This window comes from Hypanus sabinus, chromosome 4, assembly GCF_030144855.1.
Source record: "Hypanus sabinus isolate sHypSab1 chromosome 4, sHypSab1.hap1, whole genome shotgun sequence".
In the NCBI taxonomy this organism is placed as follows: Eukaryota; Metazoa; Chordata; class Chondrichthyes; order Myliobatiformes; family Dasyatidae; genus Hypanus; species Hypanus sabinus.
In genome coordinates, this window is record NC_082709.1 from 146,285,249 (window position 1) to 146,308,313 (window position 23,065).

At 36.6% G+C, this 23,065-nt stretch overlaps 2 protein-coding genes across 2 annotated transcripts in view; both read left to right on the forward strand.

Moving 5' to 3' along the window:
- atg3 (autophagy related 3) overlaps positions 1-23,065 on the forward strand; it is a 58,289-nt gene that overhangs the window by 11,337 nt on the left and 23,887 nt on the right. Inside the window, exons 2-5 of the mRNA XM_059968295.1 lie at positions 12,481-12,522; positions 14,492-14,541; positions 21,113-21,183; positions 21,431-21,538. Of these exons, the coding sequence (XP_059824278.1) occupies positions 12,481-12,522; positions 14,492-14,541; positions 21,113-21,183; positions 21,431-21,538 (271 nt within the window). The remainder of the gene's footprint in view (positions 1-12,480; positions 12,523-14,491; positions 14,542-21,112; positions 21,184-21,430; positions 21,539-23,065) is intronic.
- On the forward strand, positions 1,095-4,223 carry LOC132392368 (uncharacterized). The gene is made up of 2 exons (XM_059966190.1): positions 1,095-1,165; positions 1,444-4,223. Exon 2 carries the CDS (start codon positions 1,611-1,613, stop codon positions 3,375-3,377), a length of 1,767 nt encoding a protein of 588 aa, XP_059822173.1. The 5' UTR covers positions 1,095-1,165; positions 1,444-1,610; the 3' UTR covers positions 3,378-4,223.

Here is a 23,065-nt window from a genome sequence, read left to right on the forward strand (position 1 = left end):
GGAATGGTTTAAAAACAACAAAGTTAATGTCCTGGGGTGACCAAGTCAGAGTTCAGACCTCAATCCAATTGAAAATGTGTGGCTGTCCTTGTAAAGGGCTGTTCAGTCATGATCCCCATGCAATCAGACAGAGCTTGAGCAGTTTTGTAAAGAAGAATGGGGGAAAACTCGCAGTGTCCAGATGTGCAAAACCTATTCACACAGACTCTGGGCCATAATTGTTGACAAAGGTGCATCTTCTAAATGCTGACCAGAAGAGGTGAATACTTATGCAAGCAATCATTTTATGTTTTATATTTAGATCACCTTGTAGAGATTGGTTTTCACTTTGACATAAAAGTGTCTTTCTCTGTTGATCAATGTCAAAATAGCCAAATTAAATCCACTGTGATTCAACGTTGTAAGGCAATAAAACTCGAAAACTTCCAAGAGGGGGTTAATACTTTTTATATGCACTGTATATTATGTGAGAATATGGGTTCCAGAACTTATCCCTCTGGGACTTCACTAGACACTGGCACTCAAGCACAAAATCAGACCCTCTACCATCTTCCTCTTTCTCTATTTCTAAGCCAGTTTGGGGTCAAGTGTGCCAAATTTGCTTTAAATTCCCATGGGCCCTGACATCTTGACCCACTATACCATGTGGAACCTTACCAAAGTTCACGTAAATTACATTTACTGCCCAGTTGTCATCAATACTTCATCTCCTTAACAAATTCAATCAAAGCATGCAATTAGTTGCTGCCTTTCCAAATCTTTGTTAAACCTCTTCCCTCAGAATTTTCTCCAATATCATCTTTACTGAAAAATTATTTACCACCTTAAACTCTTCTCCTTGTCACCTTTTACCCCAAAATATTGCAAACGTAAGCATTCCTATATTCTGGCTTAGCTACTGTGCTGTCTTTACGACAGTTATTTAGTTTATAATATTTTCGCTTAGTAATTCATTCAATAGTATTTTCTAGTTAGAATTAGAAGTGTTTAAAGTATATTCATTGCATGTAAAATATATCGGCATGCGATGACGTCACATCCGGTTTCGCCGCGTCTTGTGGGAAAACACCGGTTTGAAATTAGCGCGAGGGTGGGGGCTTTCCACGAGGCTCACCTGAGCACAAGCAGTTTTGCAGGCATGAGAAATCACAGTGAGAGCAACGCTGTAAGTTAATAGATAATCGATATATTGAACTAAGATGTTAATAGTGATCCTGTTAGAGGTAACGTCGGTAGATAATGTTTATGCTTTCGTTAGTTAAAGAGTCGCGGATAGTTTGCATGGAAGTGTATTTAAAGTAGTCAATGGAGCAGGTAAACTCTCCCTGTATACTGCACCTTAGTGTAATGTAGTTATAGTCACCTTTGCAAGTATTTACACTTGAAATGTGATATTAAGTAAGGAACAAATACTGTATCAATCTTGTATTGTTTTATCAACAGTTTTCACCATATGTTAATGTGAAGAGTGAACAGTAAATGGTTAATCTTACTGCGATCTGGTTCTTATTAACTGTGGTTTATCCGGACGTTAAATTCGGCGTTTCGTTACACCCGAAGGAGAACGTGACAGTGAAAAAGCGGCATTATCAGGTGTTTCAAGTGCTGCAATGTCAGCTCAATCCAGCATCAAGTCGACGCCGCCCAGCGACAAGGGCAGTAAACCGACATCAAGTAAGCCCACCCAGGCGTTATCAGGTGTTCCAAGTGCTGCAATGTCAGCTCGATCCGGGATCAAGTCGATGGCGCCCAGCGACAAGGGCAGTAGAACGACATCAAGAAAGTCCACACAGGCAAGAGCCAAGGCAGAAGCCGCCAAGGTGCGACTGCATTACGCCAAACAAGAAGCAGTTTTGAAAATGAAACTGGCCACCAGAGAAGCCGAAATCCAGAAAGAAAAGGCTGCCAGAGAAGCCGAAAGGGCCGCCAGAAAGGCAGAAGCCGCCAAGGTGCTACTGCGTTACGCCAGACAAGAAGCAGTTTTGAAAATGAAACTGGCCACCAAAGAAGCCGAAATCCAGAAAGAAAAGGCTGCCAGAGAAGAGGCTGCCAGAGAAGCCGAAGAGGCTGCCAGACAAAGAGAAGAGGCCGCCAGAGAAGCCGAAATCCAGTTGGAAATGGCAAAAATATCGACAGAGTTGCAAGTGCTGCAGCTAGAAAGAGAAGAAGCTGCTGCCATGGCGGAAGCAAAGTACATAGAAGAAGCTGAAGGGTCGCGTGATCTGACCGCAGCAAGATCTACTTTAGAAAGGACCAGACTGGAACGCACAAGCGACTATGTACAATCTCAAATAGACAGGCAGGCTCGTCTCCCCTCTCCATACGTATTCGATAACTTCCCCAGCTACGAGGAACCTCAGAGAGTCACGATTGCATCACATCCATACGAGGAAGGAAATTTACCCTCACGGCTCCGTGATGAAGTCAAGAATGAAAGAACCGACAACGCTCCTTCACCCCCACAACAGGACGGCGGGGAGGGAGAGGTTCACTCCAGGACAACAATTGTCAGCTCGAACTGTACAGAAGTTTGCGGTCAAACTCAGTCAAGCCGTTCTTGTTCCGAGATCTGCCTCACTGAGGTGTACCCTAAAGAAGCACAACAAGACATTACCAAGCGTAAAGTAACCGTCGAGACGCTAGGTCAGTCAGTTTTCGTTCAAACCGAGCACGGAAACAAACTTGCACAATCAGCTCAAGATACCATTTCTTTAAAACCCAAAGACACCAAGGTCTTCAGAGATGAAGCAAATAATGGGGTTGCCCCATTGCCAATCAGAGAACCACGCCAGCGCTCACCAGATAACAAAGAGCAGGCAGTCAAACGGTTCACGTCCTTACGGAAAACCTGGAAAAGGAAACCTGAGATACAGCAACGCACCCGATTGGCCCACGAGGTACTGTGCACCCTAATGGCAGAGGTCACAGCCATTATAAACGCACAATCATTCCTACCTGTGTCTTCTGACCCAGAAAACCCCTTTATACTTTCGCCATCAACGCTCCTTACGCAGAAGGCAGGAGCACCTCCTCCACCAGGAGACTTCTCAGACAAGGATTTGTACACAAAGCAATGGAGACAAGTCCAGGCTCTGGCAAATCAGTTCTGGCCTCGCTGGAGACAAAAATATCTACCTTTGTTGCAACAGAGACAAAAGTGGACAGAACCCCACAGGAATCTTCAAGTTGAAGACTTAGTCCTGCTCAGGGACAAGCAAGCCACCCGCAACAGCTGGCCAACGGCCAGAATCACTGCTACATTCCCTAGCGAGGATGGACATGTCAGGAAGATCGAATTGAAGACTACCGACCAAGGCGATGTGAAAATTTACCAAGGGCCAGTTACAGAAGTTATTCTACTTCTACCCAATGACTGATTAAGAGACTAAGTTTTGTACTCTGCTCATTGTGACCTTACGAAGGTCAAGCGGGGAGTGTGCTGTCTTTACGACAGTTATTTAGTTTATAATATTTTCGCTTAGTAATTCATTCAATAGTATTTTCTAGTTAGAATTAGAAGTGTTTAAAGTATATTCATTGCATGTAAAATATATCGGCATGCGATGACGTCACATCCGGTTTCGCCGCGTCTTGTGGGAAAACACCGGTTTGAAATTAGCGCGAGGGTGGGGGCTTTCCACGAGGCTCACCTGAGCACAAGCAGTTTTGCAGGCATGAGAAATCACAGTGAGAGCAACGCTGTAAGTTAATAGATAATCGATATATTGAACTAAGATGTTAATAGTGATCCTGTTAGAGGTAACGTCGGTAGATAATGTTTATGCTTTCGTTAGTTAAAGAGTCGCGGATAGTTTGCATGGAAGTGTATTTAAAGTAGTCAATGGAGCAGGTAAACTCTCCCTGTATACTGCACCTTAGTGTAATGTAGTTATAGTCACCTTTGCAAGTATTTACACTTGAAATGTGATATTAAGTAAGGAACAAATACTGTATCAATCTTGTATTGTTTTATCAACAGTTTTCACCATATGTTAATGTGAAGAGTGAACAGTAAATGGTTAATCTTACTGCGATCTGGTTCTTATTAACTGTGGTTTATCCGGACGTTAAATTCGGCGTTTCGTTACACCCGAAGGAGAACGTGACAGCTACGATGGCTGAAAATAGGTCAATAGATATCAGATCACTGGAATATCAGACAAGTTGCTTACCCTCACAATAGGAAGGTGCATGTACTCTACCATTTTTTAAAAATAAACTGTGATTATATTAAGACTTATCTCAAGGTCGCATTCAGATTTCCTAAGGACTCATCTGCTGCTCTGTCAGATCAAAAGTTAGTAGCTGCTCATATCATTTTTGTACAAGAAACTCATGTGAGGAAGGAGGACAAATTTCGTTTTTTTAGATTTTGGCGGGGTCAACTGTATCACGCAAATTCGAATGCTAAAGTAAAAGGAGTTTCAATTTTTATTGACTCCTCTATTCCTTTCTTTTTTTTCAATCTTTTTATTGTTTCATATAAATATAAAAAAAACATAACATAATAATGAATAGGTTATGAATACAATAGACTTAAGATTACACTAATAATAGGATAATAATATCCTATTAAACATCAACAACAAAAAAGTACATTAATCAATCAAGTCTATATAATTATATATGAAAAGAAACAAAACTAATCATCAAAAGAAAAAGAAAAAAAAATTAAAAATGTGTGAAAGAAAATATATATATGAAACAAACACTAAACTAAAACTAACATGGGCAATAATAACAGTTTATAAGTATATGATAGTGTCAAAGAACTCCGGAACTCCATACCTGAACAAGAATAAACAAAGAGAAGGTCTGGGAAAGGCCAAATTAATTCACATGAAAATGTCGGATGAACGGTCCCCAAGTTTCTTCAAATTTAATTGACGAGTCAAAAATAGTGCTCCTAATTTTTTCCAAACTCAGATAAGAAATAGTTTGAAAAAGCCACTGAGACGTGGTAGGAGGGTTTACTTCTTTCCAATTTTGTAATATAGACCTTCTGGCCATTAATGTTACAAAAGCAATCATTCGTCTGATTGAAGGAGAAAACTGATTACCATCCTCATTTGGTATACCAAAGATGCAGTAATAAAGTTAGGTTGTAAATCAATGTTCCAAATTGAGGAAATGGTAACGAATATGTCCTTCCAATAATTATGTAAAGTAGGACATGACCAAAACATATGGGTCAGTGAAGCCACTTCTGAATGACATCTATCACATTGAGGGTTAATATGAGAATAAAATCGAGCAAGTTTATCTTTAGACATATAAGCTCTATGTACAATTTTAAATTGTATTAAAGCATGTTTAGCACATATAGAAGAAGAATTAACCATTTGTAAAATTTTTTCCCATTTATCTGTTGGTATATTGTATCGAAGTTCTTTTTCCCATTGTTGTTTAATTCTATCAGACATCTCTGGTTGTATCTTCATAATCATGTTGTAAATAAAAGCAACTAATCCCTTCTGACAAGGATTTAAGGTAAAAATCAAATCTGAGAAATCCATTGAAGTTGAGTTGGGAAAAGATGGTAAAACTTTATGTAAAAAATTTCTAATTTGTAAATATCTGAAGAAATTAGATTTAGGTAATTTAAATTTATTGGAAAGTTGGTCAAAAGACATCAAAGTACCTTCAAAAAAAAGGTCACGAAAACATTTTATACCTTTCCTTTTCCATATGCTAAAGGCTTGATCTGTCAAGGAAGGTTTAAAGAAAAAATTAAATAAAATAGGGCTATCAAGCACAAAGTTTTTCAAAGTAAAGAATTTCCGAAATTGAAACCAAATTCGTAATGTATGTTTAATAACAGGATTAGATATCTGTTTATTAAATTTAACTAAATCAGCAGGAAGAGAAGAACCAAGAACAGAGAATAAAGAATATCCCTTTACTTCATTGCATTCCAAATTTACCCACTGCGGACACAATAATGAGTCCAAATCCAATTTCCAATACGTTAGATTACGAATATTATTCGCCCAATAATAAAATCTAAAGTTAGGCAAAGCTAAACCACCATCTTTTTTAGATTTTTGTAATTGCCTTTTACTTAACCTAGGGTTTTTGTTTTGCCATACAAATGAGGAAATTTTTGAATCAATGTTGTCAAAAAAGGATTTAGGAAAAAAAATTGGTAAGGCTTGAAATAAGTATAAAAATTTCGGTAAAATCATCATTTTAATAGCATTAATCCGACCAACTAATGATAAGAATAAGGGAGACCATCTTGTAGTAAGATGTTGTATTTGAAGAAGCGTAGGTAAAAAATTCAGTCTAAATAAATCTTTATATTTCTTGGTAATTTTTATACCTAAATAGGTAAAATTATCAGTAACAACTTTAAATGGAATCCTGTCATTCAATAAAGTTTGCGCATTTAAAGGGAATAATTCACTCTTATCTAAGTTTAATTTGTAACCAGAAAAACTACCAAATTGAGCCAACAAGGATAAAATAGTGGGAATAGATCTATCAAGATCAGAAATATATAACAGCAAATCATCAGCATAGAGTGATAATTTATATAATTTCTCATTACGAGTAATACCAAAAATATTAGGAGATTCACGAATAGCAATGGCTAAAGGTTCTAACGCAATATTAAATAATAAAGGGCTTAAAGGACAACCTTGTCTCGTACCACGAGATAATTGAAAAAAGGAGGATCTATAATTATTTGTAAGAACAGAAGCAACAGGTTTATAGTATATTAGTTTAATCCATGTGACTCCTCTATTCCATTTGTTCAACATGATATTTTTTCGGATCCGAATGGTAGATTTTTGTTAATTATGGGTTTACTTTGTAATAAAAAGATTGCTTTGGTTAATGTTTATGCTCCAAATGTGGATTGTCCTGACTTTTTTAAGTCCTTATTTACCTCTTTATCCAATCTAAACGAATATAAGTTAATAATAGGTGGTGACTTTAATTGTTGTTTAAATCCTCTGATGGATAAATCTTTATCTATTCAGACTTTACCTAATAAGTCGGCCACTTGTATTAACTCTTTTTTTGACTGACAATGGAGTTTTTGATATTTGGAGATTTCGGCATCCTAAAGACAAAGAGTTTTCTTTTTTCTCACATGTTTATCACTCTTATTCCAGAATTGATTATTTTTTTGTAGACTCTTGTTTTATTCCATTGGTAATCGGTTGTAACTATGATATTATAGCTATCTCTGATCATGCTCCATTATTACTTTCTATGAAATTTACGGATACAGCTTCTAATGCCAGACAATGGCGATTTGACTCTACCTTGTTGCAAGACTCTGACTTTATAAAATTTATGGAGGAGCAGATCGACTTCTTCTTTTCAACTAATTCTACAGATGATATCTCCTGCGGAACACTTTGGGACACTTTTAAAGCGTATATACGTGGACAGATTATTTCTTATTCTGTTGGTTTGAGGAAACGTACTAAGATGGAAACTCTTTTATTGGTTGATAAAATTAAAGAGATTGATAAGAAATATTCGATTGCTCCTAGTAAGGAGCTTTACAAACAAAGGGTTGAACTTCAAATGGAACATAGTTTATTACTTACATCCTTGATTGAAAATCAATTAATGAAAACTAAATCTGATTTTTATATACATAGTGATAAATCTGGTAAACTGTTAGCTAGTCAATTGAAGAATGCTTTGGTTAAACATCAAATCACTAAGATTGGTCAGCAGAATGGGAATCTGACAGTTAATCATGATGAGATAAATAAGGCATTTCAAGACTTCTATACCTCCCTGTATCAAACTGAATTTCCTCAAGATCATAATACCATGTCTGATTTTCTTGGGAAATTAAATTTTCCAAGATTATCATCTGATGATCTTTTGATATTGGATATCCTATTACGGATGTAGAAATTAAAGGGGCTATTTCCTCAATGAATTCTGGGAAAGCACCGGGTCCAGATGGTTATACAGTTGAATTTTTAAAAATTTTTTCCGCTACTCTTTCCCCTTGGTTAGGTAAGGTTTTTGAGGAAGCCATTAGATTGGGGAATTTGCCACAATCTTTTTATAGAGCTTCCATTTCTCTAATATTGAAGAAAGATAAAGACCCTACTAACTGTGCTTCCTATAGACCTATATCTTTATTGATGTAGACTCCAAGATTTTTTCCAAGTTACTGGCATCTAGATTGGAGAAGGTATTACCCAAAATTATTTCAGATGATCAAACCGGTTTTATTAAAAATCGTTATTCTTTTAACATTAGGAGATTGTTGAATATTGTTTATACTCCCTCACATGACACATCAGAATGCGTGATTTCATTTGATGCGGAGAAAGCATTTGATAGAGTTGAATGGCCTTACTTATTTAATGTGTTGGAGGTCCGATATTTATATCATGGATTAAATTGATTTATCATACTCCAGTAGCCTCAGTGTTTACCAATAATCAAAGATCTCCCTTTTTTCGCCTATTTCGGGGCACTAGACAAGGATGTCCTCTTAGTCCATTACTATTTAACATTGCCTTAGAACCTTTGGCAATTGCCATCAGACAATCACAGGATATTTTGGGTATTAATCGTGGGACAGATATTCATAAGTTGTCTTTGTATGCAGATGATTTATTACTATTCATTTCTAACCCGGAGAAATCCATCCCAGCTGTTTTATCATTATTGGCTCAATTTAGTGAGTTTTCTGGGTATAAGTTAAATCTTAATAAAAGTGAATTGTTTGCTTTGAATAAACGGGTCCCAATTTATGGAAATTTACCTTTTAAATTAGTTAATGATTCTTTTACTTATTTAGGGATCAAAATCACAAAAAACCATAAAGATTTATTTAGATTTAATTTTTTACCCTTAATTGATCAGATTAAAGGTTTGTTTACTAAGTGGTCACCTTTATCTTTATCCCTAATAGGTAGGATTAATACTATTAAGATGTTATTTTACCTAAGTTTTTATATATTTTTCAAGTGATACCAATTTTTATCCCGAAATCTTTTTTTATTAATGTTGACTCTAAAATTTCTTCATGTATATGGCAGAATAAAAATCCCAGGTTAGGTAAAATATATTTACAGAAGACAAAAAAGGAAGGCGGGTTAGCATTACCTAATTTCAGATTTTACTATTGGGCAGTTAATATTAGATATTTGTTATGTTGGTTGAAAGATGGGGGTGGATCTTTCGGCCCTTGTTGGGTGAGTTTAGAAACTAAATCTGTATCAGCTTATGCTCCGGGTTCTATTTTAGGGACTTCTCTCCCTTTTGCTCTTTCTAAATTGCAGAAACAAATTGACAACCCGATAGTTAAACATACTTTGCGTATATGGTTTCAATTTCTGAGATTTTTTGGGTTGACTCAATTCGTTTTAAATAGTCCTATTGTATCTAATTGTTTTTTCCACCCTTCCATTATAGATCAAGCTTATTTGACTTGGAAAACTAAGGGATTACTAAGATTTTCTGATTTATTTTTAGATAATTGTTTCATGTCTTTTGAGCAATTATCCAACAAATATAACTTGCCTAGATTTCATTTTTTTAGATATTTACAGATTAGACATTTTTTAAGTTCTGTACTCCCTACGTTTCCAAATTTTTTAAGTTCTGTACTCCCTACGTGCCTTCAGATATTTTGGAGAGTTTATTTGAAATAGACCCTTTTCAAAAAGGGCTTATTTCAAAACTTTATAATATAATTATGAAGATACGTTCAGAGCCTTTTTATAAGACTAAAAAGGATTGGGAAAGAGAGCTTAGTCTTATTATTTCTAGTGAGAATTGAGATAGAATTCTTCAATTAGTTAATACATCATCGTTATGTGCCAAACATTCATTAATACAATTTAAGGTCGTACATATGTCCAAGGATAAATTAGCTCATTTTTACTCTCATATTAGTCCTATTTGTGATAGATGTCAATCTGAAATTGCGTCTTTAACTCGTATGTTTTGGTCTTGTTCATTTTTGGAGAAATATTGGAAAGATATTTTTGATATTATTTCTGCGGTTTTGAATATTGATTTACAACCTCATCCTATTACCGCAATTTTTGGTTTACCAATGTTAGACTGACTGCATTAATCTTCTTCTGCCCGTCGAATGATTGCATTTCTAACTCTGATGGCTAGAAGATCTATATTGTTGAATTGGAAAGAAATTAATCCTCCCACTGTATTTAATTGGTTCTCTCAAACTATGTTATGTTTAAATTTAGAAAAAATTAGAAGTGGTACTTTTGAGACTTCTATTAAATTTGAAAAGTTATGGAGACCATTTATTCAACATTTTCATATGATGTAATATGACCCTGTGCCAAATTCATTTGATTTCCCAGCTTTTAGCTTATGTATGTTGAGAGGACCGGAAGTGACGGCATTGATGAATACTTATTTTTGAGATATTATAAACAGCCCCCTTTTTTTCTCTCTTTTTTGCTTCTTTTTTCTTCTATATTAGTTATTAGATTAGTAGATTAGCTAGTTTTGCATTATATATATTTTTTATTTTTTTCTTTCTTTTTTCTGTTTTTTTATATCATATATTATGAAATATTTAGACTTACCATGTTCATACATATATTTTATGGCTTATGTCTTGGTAAACTCATTTATATTGTAACTATTATGTATGTTTTTTTCATATGTAATGGAATTTGTATGTTGGTAATTTCTTTATCAATATATCATTTGTATTCTGTTCATATTACTAATAATAATAAAAAGATTTAGAAAGGAAAAGTTAGTAGCTTTCTGCCTGTAGAAAACTAAACATGGTAAAATATTCAAGTTCAAGGTTAGTCTTTTCTGACTCTGGCTCACATGGTTGTACATGAAAGTACTCCACCCTTGTTTATTCATCAGTTGAACTGTGATTTTAAGATCATGGAATGACTTGCTTACTGAACAACATGACATCCTTGTATAAGCTGTAATGTTTCAGCAATTTCTGTCACTTGTTTCAATATGAACTCAGATTTCTTTCAAAAAGAATCTCATGCTAACTACAAGTTTGTCAATTGAAAGTTACTTGAGGTAACTTGTAACCTTTACAAATTCTTAATACAGTTCTGATGTGAGATTAAAATATTTCAAGATTGTGGGTTAGTGGAATGCAGTAATTATTAATTTAGGTTAATTATTTTTGTCTTAGCTTTTTCTCTTTTCATATTTACATTTCATACATCACTTTCTTCTGTATTATACTAAGCTGGTTCTTTCTTCACACATTAAGTTAACCAGAGGTGTCATAATGGTTTCAAGTTGTTGTTCAACACCATCATTCCTACAGTTCTGATCAAAAAGCTTCCAAACCTGGACCTCTGTACCTCCTGGTGTAACTGCATGCTCAACTATCATACCAGAAGAAAATAACATCTTCACCTTGCTGATAATCAACACTGATGCACCTTAAGGATGTGTAGATAGCCCACTGCTCTACTCTCTCTACACCCATCACAGTGTGACAAGACACAGCTCAAATTCCATCTATAAATTTGCTGATGACACAACTATTATTGGCAGAATTTCAGATGGTGATGAGGAGGTGCAGAGGAATAAAATAGGCCAGCTGGTTGAGTGGTATTACAGCAACAACTATGCACTGAATATCAGACCAAAGAATTGATTTTGCACTGTTTATTTAATTTTTATTATGTATACTTGCTATAATTTACAATGTACTGCTACTGCAGACTAACAAATTTCATGACATATACTGGTGGTATTATACCTGATTCTGACGTCTATAATGTATCATTGCAGAGATTAATTGTGGACCAGATTTGATGGGTTGAATGGCATAATTCTGCTCCTGTGTCTTATGTTCATTGTATTCATGATTTCATAACATGGTCTGAAGGTTAACATTCAAGTACAGCAAGCAGTCAAGAAGACAGGACAGTATTTATCTTTATTATAAGATGATCTGTGTAAAGGAGCAGAGACATCTTTCTCCACTTAAAGACTTCATCTGGAATATTGTGTATTGTGAAGAAGGATTAGAGAGTAGCAAAAATTTATCAGATTAATTCCTGGGGTGGTAATTTGTGGAGTGGTAGGTTAAACTAAACAGGCCTACACTATCTGGAGCTTAGAAGAGTGAAATGTATTCAAATAAAGACAATTCTTTGGAGGCTTGACAGTTTTTTCTTTAGAGTTGATATTTCCCTTGGCCAGTGTGTTCGGAACCAGAGGTTGCAGTCGTAGTGACAATTAGCTATTAAGCATTCTGATATTTTCCATCCAGGAGATAATGAACCTTTGCTCAAGAGGACAGTGACAGCACAGTTGCTAATTATATTTAAGACAATGGTCAATAGATTTTTGAACGTCAAGGAAGTAGGATATCATTCTTTAACCACTGAATGTAATTTTGTTTATTCTGTTACTCAATAGTTTGAGGCAATGGAGCTTATCGGAGAATGGCTTAATTAATGAAAAGATCTTTCTTTCCTGTATTGATAATGTATTCTCACTCCTTTACTTTCAATGTAGGAGTCAAAATTTAAGGAAACTGGAGTAATTACCCCTGAGGAGGTGAGTTTTTTTGGATACAAATCACGGATTTGACTTGAAGGATGAATTTTGGATAGTTGTGCAAATAATGAACAGAGATTGGAATCAAGAAACATTAGACAGGAATTTGTTTTTGATACAAGTGCACATCATAAATCTTATCTTTGGTATCCAAATAGTTTAATATTGGAATGGATATTAAGTTTATCCATAGAAGGTAGGCATGGAGTAGTCCTTTATTCAGCTATGTCTTAAGCTATCTCAGTCTAAGTCAATTTCACATATTCCATAATCTAACATTGTATTTAAAATATTTTGATGAAGTTTTAATGTAAATTATACATATTATAGAGGAAAATAGCATTTTTTTTAAAAGCAAGTTTTTTTTGCAAAAGCAGGAGTTCAGCTCTAAGGGATTAACAATTAGCAATGTCAGTCTAGAAAAAATTATTCAAAGGAAATTGTTGTGCCATGTTACAAAGGTACTACTTAAGGGTAAAATGGATAACCACTTGAATAAGAAAGGAACAGAAGAGCACAAGGAAAATTAGTTGATGAAAGTTGGAAGGTCACTCATTTGGAACAAAATAGCATCATGGATTACTTAGGTAGAGTAGTCTGTTTCTCTGCAGCAGACTTTTAGTTCCCTTTTAAAACAAGCAGAATAATATATTTAATACTGAATGTTTGGGTAATTGCCAAAATATCATCATCCCCATTTTTATTTGGTTTTGAATGCATCATGTTAATAGGATGCTTCATGCTGCTGCTTGATTTGATTATAGTTGATCTTTAATGATTCCCATTTCATTTTAATAATATTACATCCATTAAATTAACACAAAATACATCATCTTATTGCTAGAGCTAAGTTAAACTTATAATTATGTAATCTGATTCAAATTCTCCTGAATAATTTTGAATCATTCTTGAAAGAATCTGTTCTTGGATTGCTAAAACAGCTGTTGCATGTCATGTTGCATCAGATTGTGTCCCTCGTACAAGAGTTCTTAAGAGCCAATATCAAATGTAAACTAGCATTACAGAAGTTTACAATCAAAAATGAACTCTAAAACAGGATATGTGGAAGACATAATTTCTCTCAGTTTAGTCCCGCTCACAACACGTTTATTAGCCGCAATCATAGAAAGCATATGCCTTTGGAAAATAAGCAGCAGCACGACCTGCACGTGGTATGCAAGGCAATGGCTGCAGGGAAAAGGTAGATAGCTTCCGCATTTGCTTGAGTGATGTGCAGTATCTAATTACTGTGGTAACATGCCAGGAGAGGGGCCAGTGTACTGAGAATCCAGGGGATCTAGCAGCTGAAGAGTCTAGCAGGAGATGGCCTGGGGAAAAAGTTTGGGAGACGGATGATACAGGAAATCACTTGGGTCAGTTCAATCCTTAGTGTGATTTCACCCTGATATTGCAAACACACACAAATGAATTTTGCTAAATTAGGGTCTTAAACAGATCTTGGCAGTCTAGTTTTTAGGAGGTGGGCTGCTTAGTGAACATTTTGTTTCTGACTCAGATGCATTTGCAGAGAAATGTTTAATGAAATTTAGTACATGGCTCAGACTGATACAAGGAACATTTTACGTGTTTATAGTTGATATTTTTGTATGTTAATATTTGTTGTAGAAACATAGGTTCGTATGCTCATATACATCATTCAAAGATGGCTCTGTATGTGACTAGCAGACAGCTTTTGTCAATATGTTAGTGCATGCTTTCTATTAAACTGATAAACTATGCTAAATTTAAGTATCTACAGACCTATAATTATCTAAAATTACAAATTTCAGTTGGCTATAATACCTTTAAACACATGTTCACAGCATTTGCAGAACTAACAAATACAAGCACAACTTATTCTGGTCAGGGCAAACAAAATATTATTTTCACAAATGCTGCATGATTTGACTAACGTCATTTTATGTTCCTTATTTGTAACTTAGTATGTATCTTTTTTCTTTTTTTGCAGTTTGTGGTGGCAGGAGATCATCTGGTCCATCACTGTCCCACTTGGCAATGGTAAGTGAATAATGGATTGAAAAAAGTTGCATTAATAATTAAGAGTTGAAATCTAGATCTATTATGTAGAATTATTTTAGAAATCGATAGTATTACAGTACACAAGCAGGCCTGCAGTTTCATGCCAATGTTTATACTCTAAATAAGCCTTCTCCCACTGCCCTCTTAACCAATCCATCAATCCTTTCTCTTACTGCGTTTTCATCAACTCCTTAATTCAGTTGTTAACCTCATCAATCGTTCCTTGGTAATGTTCATGGTTTTAATAACTTCAAATAAGAAAATCTCCTCTGAATTTATTGTTAGAGGTCATTTATTTGAGGAAAAGGAAAACAAGCCTGTTTGGTCTTTTCAAATAGATAATTTTAGCATTCAGTTGAGTTATCATTCAAGGAAATCTTTTAGTGTACCCTCTCCAATGCTCCTGTTGCTGTATTATTTTATTTTATGTACTAACATGTTATGATTTTTATGCCAATATTTGTAGGTTTCTTGTTATGTAAGATAATTGTATCTTATTTTGCTTTTACTCCTGAATATAGAATGGCTTCTCATATTCTCTTTCTGCTGGATTGCCAACATCCCTTCGCAGACTCCTTGTGTCCTCCTCTGTTAACTTCATTGCCAAGCTTTGTATTATCGGCAAAGCTGGATACTGATCCCTGATAGCATTAATATAGATTCTACATAGCTTATGACCAGCAATAATTTCTGTGGAACCTCCTCAGCAAAAGCATATTAATCTGTAAATAACTCATTTATAACCTTCAACCAATGGTTTTATGTACTTCAACAATCCATTACCATATTCTCCCAGATATGATGGTTCTTTTATACAGGCAGTCCCCGGGTTACAAACAAGTTCTGTTCCTGAGTCTATCTTTAAGTCAGATTTGTACGCGTTGGAATAGGTACATCCGGTATTACTTAGCGTCAGTTAGTCAAATGTTTGTCTTGGTATAGTATATATTTTATCTTTCTATGCATATAAAACACATAAAAAGCGTACAGTATGTATTTGAATAATTAAACCACTGCATTGCTTAGTAATAATTGTAGCTTTCATCAGGGCAGGGCCTTTCACGTACTCCATTATTCTCACTTTATCCTTTAAAATTGTTCCGATCGGTGACTGACTGCAGCCTAATGTTTTTCCAATGACCGAATGCATCTCACCTCTTCCGGATTACTTTATTATTTCCACCTTACAGTATTTTCAACCGTGATCATTTTCCGTCAATGGAACAGGTACAGAACAGTACGTACCGTACTGTACACCGAGGGCGACGTGACCTGAGCTGCCCCGGGTCCTAAAATCCACTGTACTGCGACAGGTTAAATGGGACAAGTGGGGGCGGTGCTGACCCAAATATGTACACTAAAATATCTTAAGCGTAATAATACAGTACTGTACATAATACTGTAATAATAAAAGCAACTACATACGGTTGCATCGATGTCTTACATACTGGAAGGGGCATTTGTGAGGTAACATTATGATGGGCCTGGTGCTGGAGAGTCAGGTTTTAATTCTGCTGCTGGAGAGAGCAGGTTTACCACAGGAGTCAATTTCTTGAAGTAGGCATCAAGGGAGGCTTGTACAGAACTTTTCTTTTTCTCGTCATAAATGACCTTATAGCAGCTGAGGTTCTCAGTAACTGCACGGTAAACTTTGGTGAACCTCTCTGTATTAGGATCTTGCTCCTCTAACTTTGCCATCCCTGCTTCAATGAGATGAAAGGCTTTAGCTAACCTTTTTATCGCAAACTTCTTCAATTCCAGAGTTCCTAGGTCGCAGTCTTTTTTTCTCAAATGCTATCATCTGCTGCTCTAGTTCCATAAGGTCTTCATTGATCAGTTCTTCGGCATGGGAGTCGAGCAACTCTACATCATTTTCACTGATGTCTAACTGCAGTTCATTACCAATATCAACCACAGCTTGCCTGCCTTCGGCAATGTGGTCAGCTGTAAATCCCAAGAAGCATGCGCAAGCTGGGGGCACGATTTAAACCACACTCCTTTCATATTTGACTGCTTCACTTCATCCCAAGAATCAGCAAAATTTTTGATGGCATCATAGATGTTATAATCCCTCCAGAACTCCCTAAAACTCATCACATCTTGGGTAGCCCTGACTGCTTGTGAGAAGGTCTGCCGTAAATAATAGGCCTTAAAGGAGGCTATGGCTCCCTGATCCATTGGCTGAAGTAGATGTGGTGTTGGAGGGTAAAAATATGTCTTCATTTGGGGTGAAGGTCATCTAAAGTGCTTGAATGTCCAGGTGTGTTGTCAAGTACAAGGAGAATCTTGAAAGGAATTTTCTTGGCCAAGCAATAACGTTCAACAGCAGGAACAAAATGGTTCAAGAACCAATCTTCAAAGATGGCAATTGTAACCCAAGCCTTTGAATTTGCCTTTGAAATAATGGGAAGAGATGCCATAATGATATGGCGAAGTGCCCTCGGATTTAGAGAGCGATACACAAGCAAAGGCTTGAGCTTGAAATCCCCGGATGCATTTCCCCCAAGCAATAACGTTAGCCTATCCTTTGATGCCTTATGCCCTGGTGCACTTTTTTCCTCTTTTGAAATGTAGGTCCTTTCAGGCATTTTTTTTCCAAAATAAGCCAGTCTTGTCTATATTAAATACTTGGTCTGGCAAATAACCTCGCTCCTCAATTTTTTTAAACATTTCAGGAAAATCACTCGCAGCATTTAAATCGGCACCTTGCACTTTAATATTATGTAAATTTGCCCTCACTTTGAAATGATTGAACCAACCACTAATCACAACAAATTCTTCATCACAAGTACCTTCACTTGCTGTACGTGCAGCTTTTAAATCATCGAAAAAGCTTTGAGCCTTTCCTTGCACTAAAGAAAGGCTAATAGGAATATTACGCTGATTTTGATCGTCTAACCAAATTATCAATAGCCTTTCCATTTCAATAATCAAACCACTGCATTGCTTAGTAATAATTGTAGCTTTCTTTGGGGTAGGGCAACAATGGCAACAAACGTGTGATTTCAAGGCTGAGGTCTCTAGTAGATGACCCTGCGTTGAGCTAGAGGAAATGTCTAGCTGTGGGGGATAACCCCTCCTACTTGTGAGTTGAGGGCTCCCATTGTAGTATTCATAAAAGTCAGTGAACAAATCCATTACACAGAAAAGATTTCCCTGTGTACTCCTCCTATATATCCTCTCTCTCCCCTCTCCCCCCATGTATGTATATGTATGTATGTGTGTGTAAGTATATATGTACATACACTCATGCACACATATATTACATACATACATATTCTCATTTTGGTGGGGAGACAGGAATGAGTGAGTGAATAAAGAATAACAACTAAGTAATATAAAATCCACATTATAATAAGTTTTTCTCGAGATAGGTATATCTCCGTGTACTTTTGCTTCTGTTTAGCTTCTCAACATTTTTAAAGTTAGCCAAACCTTATGGCTCTTCTGAAGGGGGTGAGGACTGTCTTTGGGAAACTCCCAGTCTCTTCCTGATATATTTCTCTGAGCCTCCTCCCATCTCCTGCCTTCTCAATTATCGCATTATTTCCCAAGCAGAGTGGGATAATTCCTCAGCCAGGCTTTCCCTCGTTTTTGGTCACGCTGACGAGCAACCCTCTGGCCTTCGTGTCTGTAGTCACCTCTTCCACTGTCTGGTACAACTGCGTCCCGTTGTCATAAAACACTCGAAGTTTAGCAGGGTACAGAGTTTGAAATCTAATCTTTTTTTTTGCTTTAGTACTCGCTTTACTTCAGAGTATTCTTTGCATTTCTGCAGGACCGCGAGGGGTAATCTTGTTCAAAATATACTAATTTATCGTCGAAAAATACTCTCTTCTTACCCCAGGCCCTTCGTAGAATCTCCACCTTGGTGCTGTACAGAAGGAATTTAATTATTATTGAGCATGGCTTTCTATCCTGGGTATGTTTCGGGACGAGCATGCGGTGGGCTCTTTCGACTTCCAGCTCCATAGCTGAGGGAAGATCCAGCGCATCCCGCAGTAACTTTACGACAAACTCCGTCATAGATGAGCCCTCCGCTCCTTCGAACGTGTAGATTCTGATATTTTTCCTCCATGATCTTCCCTCCAGGTCAAGCAGTTTACCTTCTTGGTGATGTAATATCTTTATTGTCTTACTCAGTATCCGTTCCACGTTTTGAATGCAATCTTCCACCTTCTCAATTTTTTGATTGACGCTGGCCAGCGCTGACTTAATATCACGGAGCTGCTGTTTTATATCTTTCTGGAACTTCATTATTCCTTTCAGGATTTCGATCGCATTCGCAGCTTCACCTGAACGAGGCCGAGCGTCCGCCTCGCTAGCACGCGGTCGGATAGGAGAGCCGCTCGCTGCACTCCTCTTGGCCGCAGGCTCCGCAGAGTCGCTTTTTTTATTTCCATTCCTTTTCCCCATTCTTGCCCCTCTTTTCAATTCAAATATTTTTTGAAAAATATTATATTTGATGGGTTAACGGGGCTAAATACACGTTTTTCCGCTGGAGCTAGTGACTTAAGCTGCCATTCTCGAAGATTATGTCACCGGAATCCATTCACGCCTTTCCTATAGCATAACACCTAAAACTGAACAGGTGTTTCAGTTAGGGCTAAGTAAGTGCTTTAGAAGTGTTTCATTATGTCTTCCCTGTCTCTACTTATTAAGCCCAGGATCCTGTATGCTTTGTATTGTGAAGCTATTTTCTTGTACACAACTAGGTTCTTTATTAATTGTTTTAGAATTCTGACTTGTAGTTTGTATGATCTCTTATTCTTCATACTGAACTGTAACCATGGATGTCTTGCACTGCTGCATTTGTCCATTACACCTGCCCTTTTTTTTTCAAATTCAGGTTTAACATCACTGGTATATGTCAGGAAATTTGTTTTGTTGCAGCAGTATAGTGCAATACATAATAAAATACTATAAATTGCTATATGATAGATCTAAGCATGAAATAAATAAGTAGTGCAGAAAGAACCAAAAAAAAAGATGGTGTACATGGGTTCATTGTTCATTCAGAAATTTGAGGGCAGAGGGGAAGAAGCTGCTCTTAAAACCTTAAGACACAGGCACATACTCCTGTACCATCTCCTTGATGGTAGCAATGACAAGAGGGCATGTCCAGAGTGATAGGGGGTCCTTAATGATGGGTGCAGCTGTTTTAACACATCATCCTTTGAAGATGTCTTGATGCTGGGGAGGCTAGTCCCCTGATAGAGCTAGCTGAGTTTGCAACTTTCTGCAGCTTTTTCCAATCCTATGCAGTAGCCCGTTGATGCAACCAGTTAGAATGCTCTCCATGGTACATCTGTAGAAATTTGCTAGTTGTTGGTGACATGCCAAGACTTATCAACTTCCAAATGACATGTAGCCACTGTTGTCCCTTCTTTGTAATTACATCAATATGTTGAACCCAGGAAAGATCTTTATAGATGCTGATACCCAGGAACTTGAAACTGCTCATCCTTCCCACTGCTGATCCCTCTGAAGACTGGTGTGAGGACCTGAAGTAGATTTCTTTCCTCCTCACATTCACTACACTTCTAAGTTTTGTGTCATCTAGAAATTAGGAAATCAGATCTTAATAATTTAGAATAAGAAATACAGTGATTGTAATACTGATTCCTGGAACTACCATATACACTTCTCTCCAATTCAATAAAAAACAGCCTATCACTTCTATTGTTTGCCATTATTTTATCAATGCCTTTGTAGCCCCTTTTTATTCCATGGCCTTCATTTTGAAAATGCCTGTTTTGTGGCATCTTTGGATCAGAGTTCCTTCTTGATTCTTTTACATACATGGTCAAAAGAAATATCAAGAGGGTAAGACAGGATTTACCCATAATAAACTGACTTTCTCTAATCTAATCATCCAATATACTGCTGGCCTTGTTCGTTGCCTTTAGAATCATTCCTGCCACCAAGATTAAATAAAGTATAGTTATTCCTAGACCTTTCTTTGAGCAAGAATGTAAAAACGAATCGTAGTTTTCTGGTACTTGGGCATCAACCCCTGTATCTATAGATGTTTGGATAATCATTGCCTGCTACAACCTATCTGGATCAGATATATCCACTTTAAATTCATTAGGATATACTAGTTATCTTCCCTTTCAATTTTATCCCATCCAGCGTTTTGATTACTTCTTCCTTCACTGAGGCTAATTTCTGCTTTTGTAGTTTTGTTCTCTTCTCACTGTTTATATTTCACGCCCATTTACCTTAATTCTGTCTCCTCCTTGTTATCGATATCATTGGGCATGCAATTGAAATTATGAAAGTTCCAAGTAGTTTCACAGCCCACGGCCAACAGCCAGCCATTTGGGCCACCTCCAGAAATGGGTTTTCCAAGAGTCTGATCACAATTCAGTCATTCCTCTCTAAGGGGGCCACCAATTTTGCTGACCAAGTGGCCCTTGCAATTTGCATTACAGGTTGTTTGCAACCGCTGAAATTTAGTATTTATATTAACCTGAGATGCTATTAATGCATGCTAGCATTTTAAATTACAAATGAAAGTACACATGAATTAATCTTCTATTTTCAGGGGAACAGGAGAAGACCCCAAAATCAAACCCTATTTACCCAGGGAAAAGCAGTTTCTGCTGACTAGAAATGGTAGGAGTTTTTCATGTTTTTCCTAGTCATAATACATTGTTTTGGATATTTTGGAAAATATTGAAAGACCTTGTTCTTGTCTCCATGTAGTTTAACATTTTACCAAACATATTTTATTCCTAATGTTTCAGATTATGTTGTTCAATTACCAAGCACTAATGTTGCTGAATTACAGACTTTTGCAATGGTTGACATTTTTTGTTAAATAATAACGCTAGTTGTAGTGTTTTGCTTCTGCTTCCTTCAGTTCCCTGCTATAAGCGCTGCAAACAGATGGAATACTCTGATGAATTTGAGGCAGTCATTGAAGAAGATGATGGTGATGGTGGATGGGTGGACACATACCATAATTCAGGTGAGGCCTTCGGTTAGTTGGGGTTGACCATGGATGTTGCTTCCCAGCTGACTATATACATATTACGCAAGCCAGGGCAGTGTGATATGGAGAACAAGCTGTTAGCCATGTAGCAGGCTCCCCCCTCTACTTAGCTGCAGAATCCAAAGGAATCAGACGAATACCATTTGCCACCAGCAGTGTCACAGGAGTAGTTTGTCAGCATTCAAATCAATGTAGTACTGACTTGGAGACATGCAATGGTCAACCTTTTAAATTCCTATCCTCATTACTGTTCGAACATGGCAATCTATGGTCTCTTCTTCTGTCATGATGATTATTATGGCTTCCTTTCCCTTCCTTTCCAGTTTTAATGAAGGGTGTCGACCTGAAATGTTGACTGTTTATTAATTTCCATAGATGCTGCCTGATCAGAGTTCCTCCAGCATCCTGTGTCTGTTGCTGTCTCTGGATTTCCAGCATCTATACCATCTCTTTTGTTTATACTTTTGTACCGTTGGATTTCATTTGTGGGTGCTACTTCTAGCACTGCAGAATTTCAGTACGGTATTGTAAATTGAGAATAGTGATTTGCTGAGCTTGTCAAACTGAACAGTGAATAAAAGTTTGAGTGAATAGAAGAAAATGTAAATAAACAGCAGAAAAGACTTTAACCACTCCCTTCTATCTATCTATCTTAACTGCCTGTTAGGTCAGACATTTATGTTATCTGTTCAATTCTTCTCTTTTTAGTGATATAATTTTATAAGTAGGAACAAAACCAGACCCTCAAGCCTGCTCTGTTATTCAGAAATGTATTTAATGGCTGATTAAACCTGGTTTGTACCTGTCTTTTTGCCTGCCCTCCATTTCCTATATGCCAAAAATGTTCATGCTCAATTTCTTTAATGGGTCTGTATCCACAAATTTCTGCAATAGAGAATTCCATGCTCCTTCTGAGGAGCAATTCTTTACCTCTGTCTTGGAGGTGAAGCCTTGTTTTATAGCATTAACTCCTACAAAGTATGCTTCAAAATAGTTTAAAATAATTTAAATAATCGAGCATCAAAAATAATTTTGTATTTAATTATTTCATAATATTTAAAAGGTATTTAAAATTTCTAATTTCTACGCAAGTGGAGAATCTCCATTTCTCCACATTATATTCTATCTGTTGAACTTTTGCTCATTCAGATTGCCTAGTTTTATCCCTTTACAGGCTTCTTGTGACCTCCTAATATTTTCTAAACTATCAGCAGCTATTGTGACAATGTACTCTTACTTTCCAATAGGTTCTGAATACAGATTGTTAATGACTGATGCCACAGCACTGCTCCAAGTGGCTTCCTTTAGATGCAGTATGCCAGCCTAAACATTAGCCATTTATCCAGACTCTGTTTTTGTTAGTTAGCCGATCCATTGTCTGTGCTAATGTGTTTCCCTCAAGATGCTGAGCTCTTATAATTGACTTTTCCATTTTATGCCTTTTTGGAAATCTAAGTTCAGTTTATCTACTGTTTTATTTAACATCCTCAAACAATTCTAATA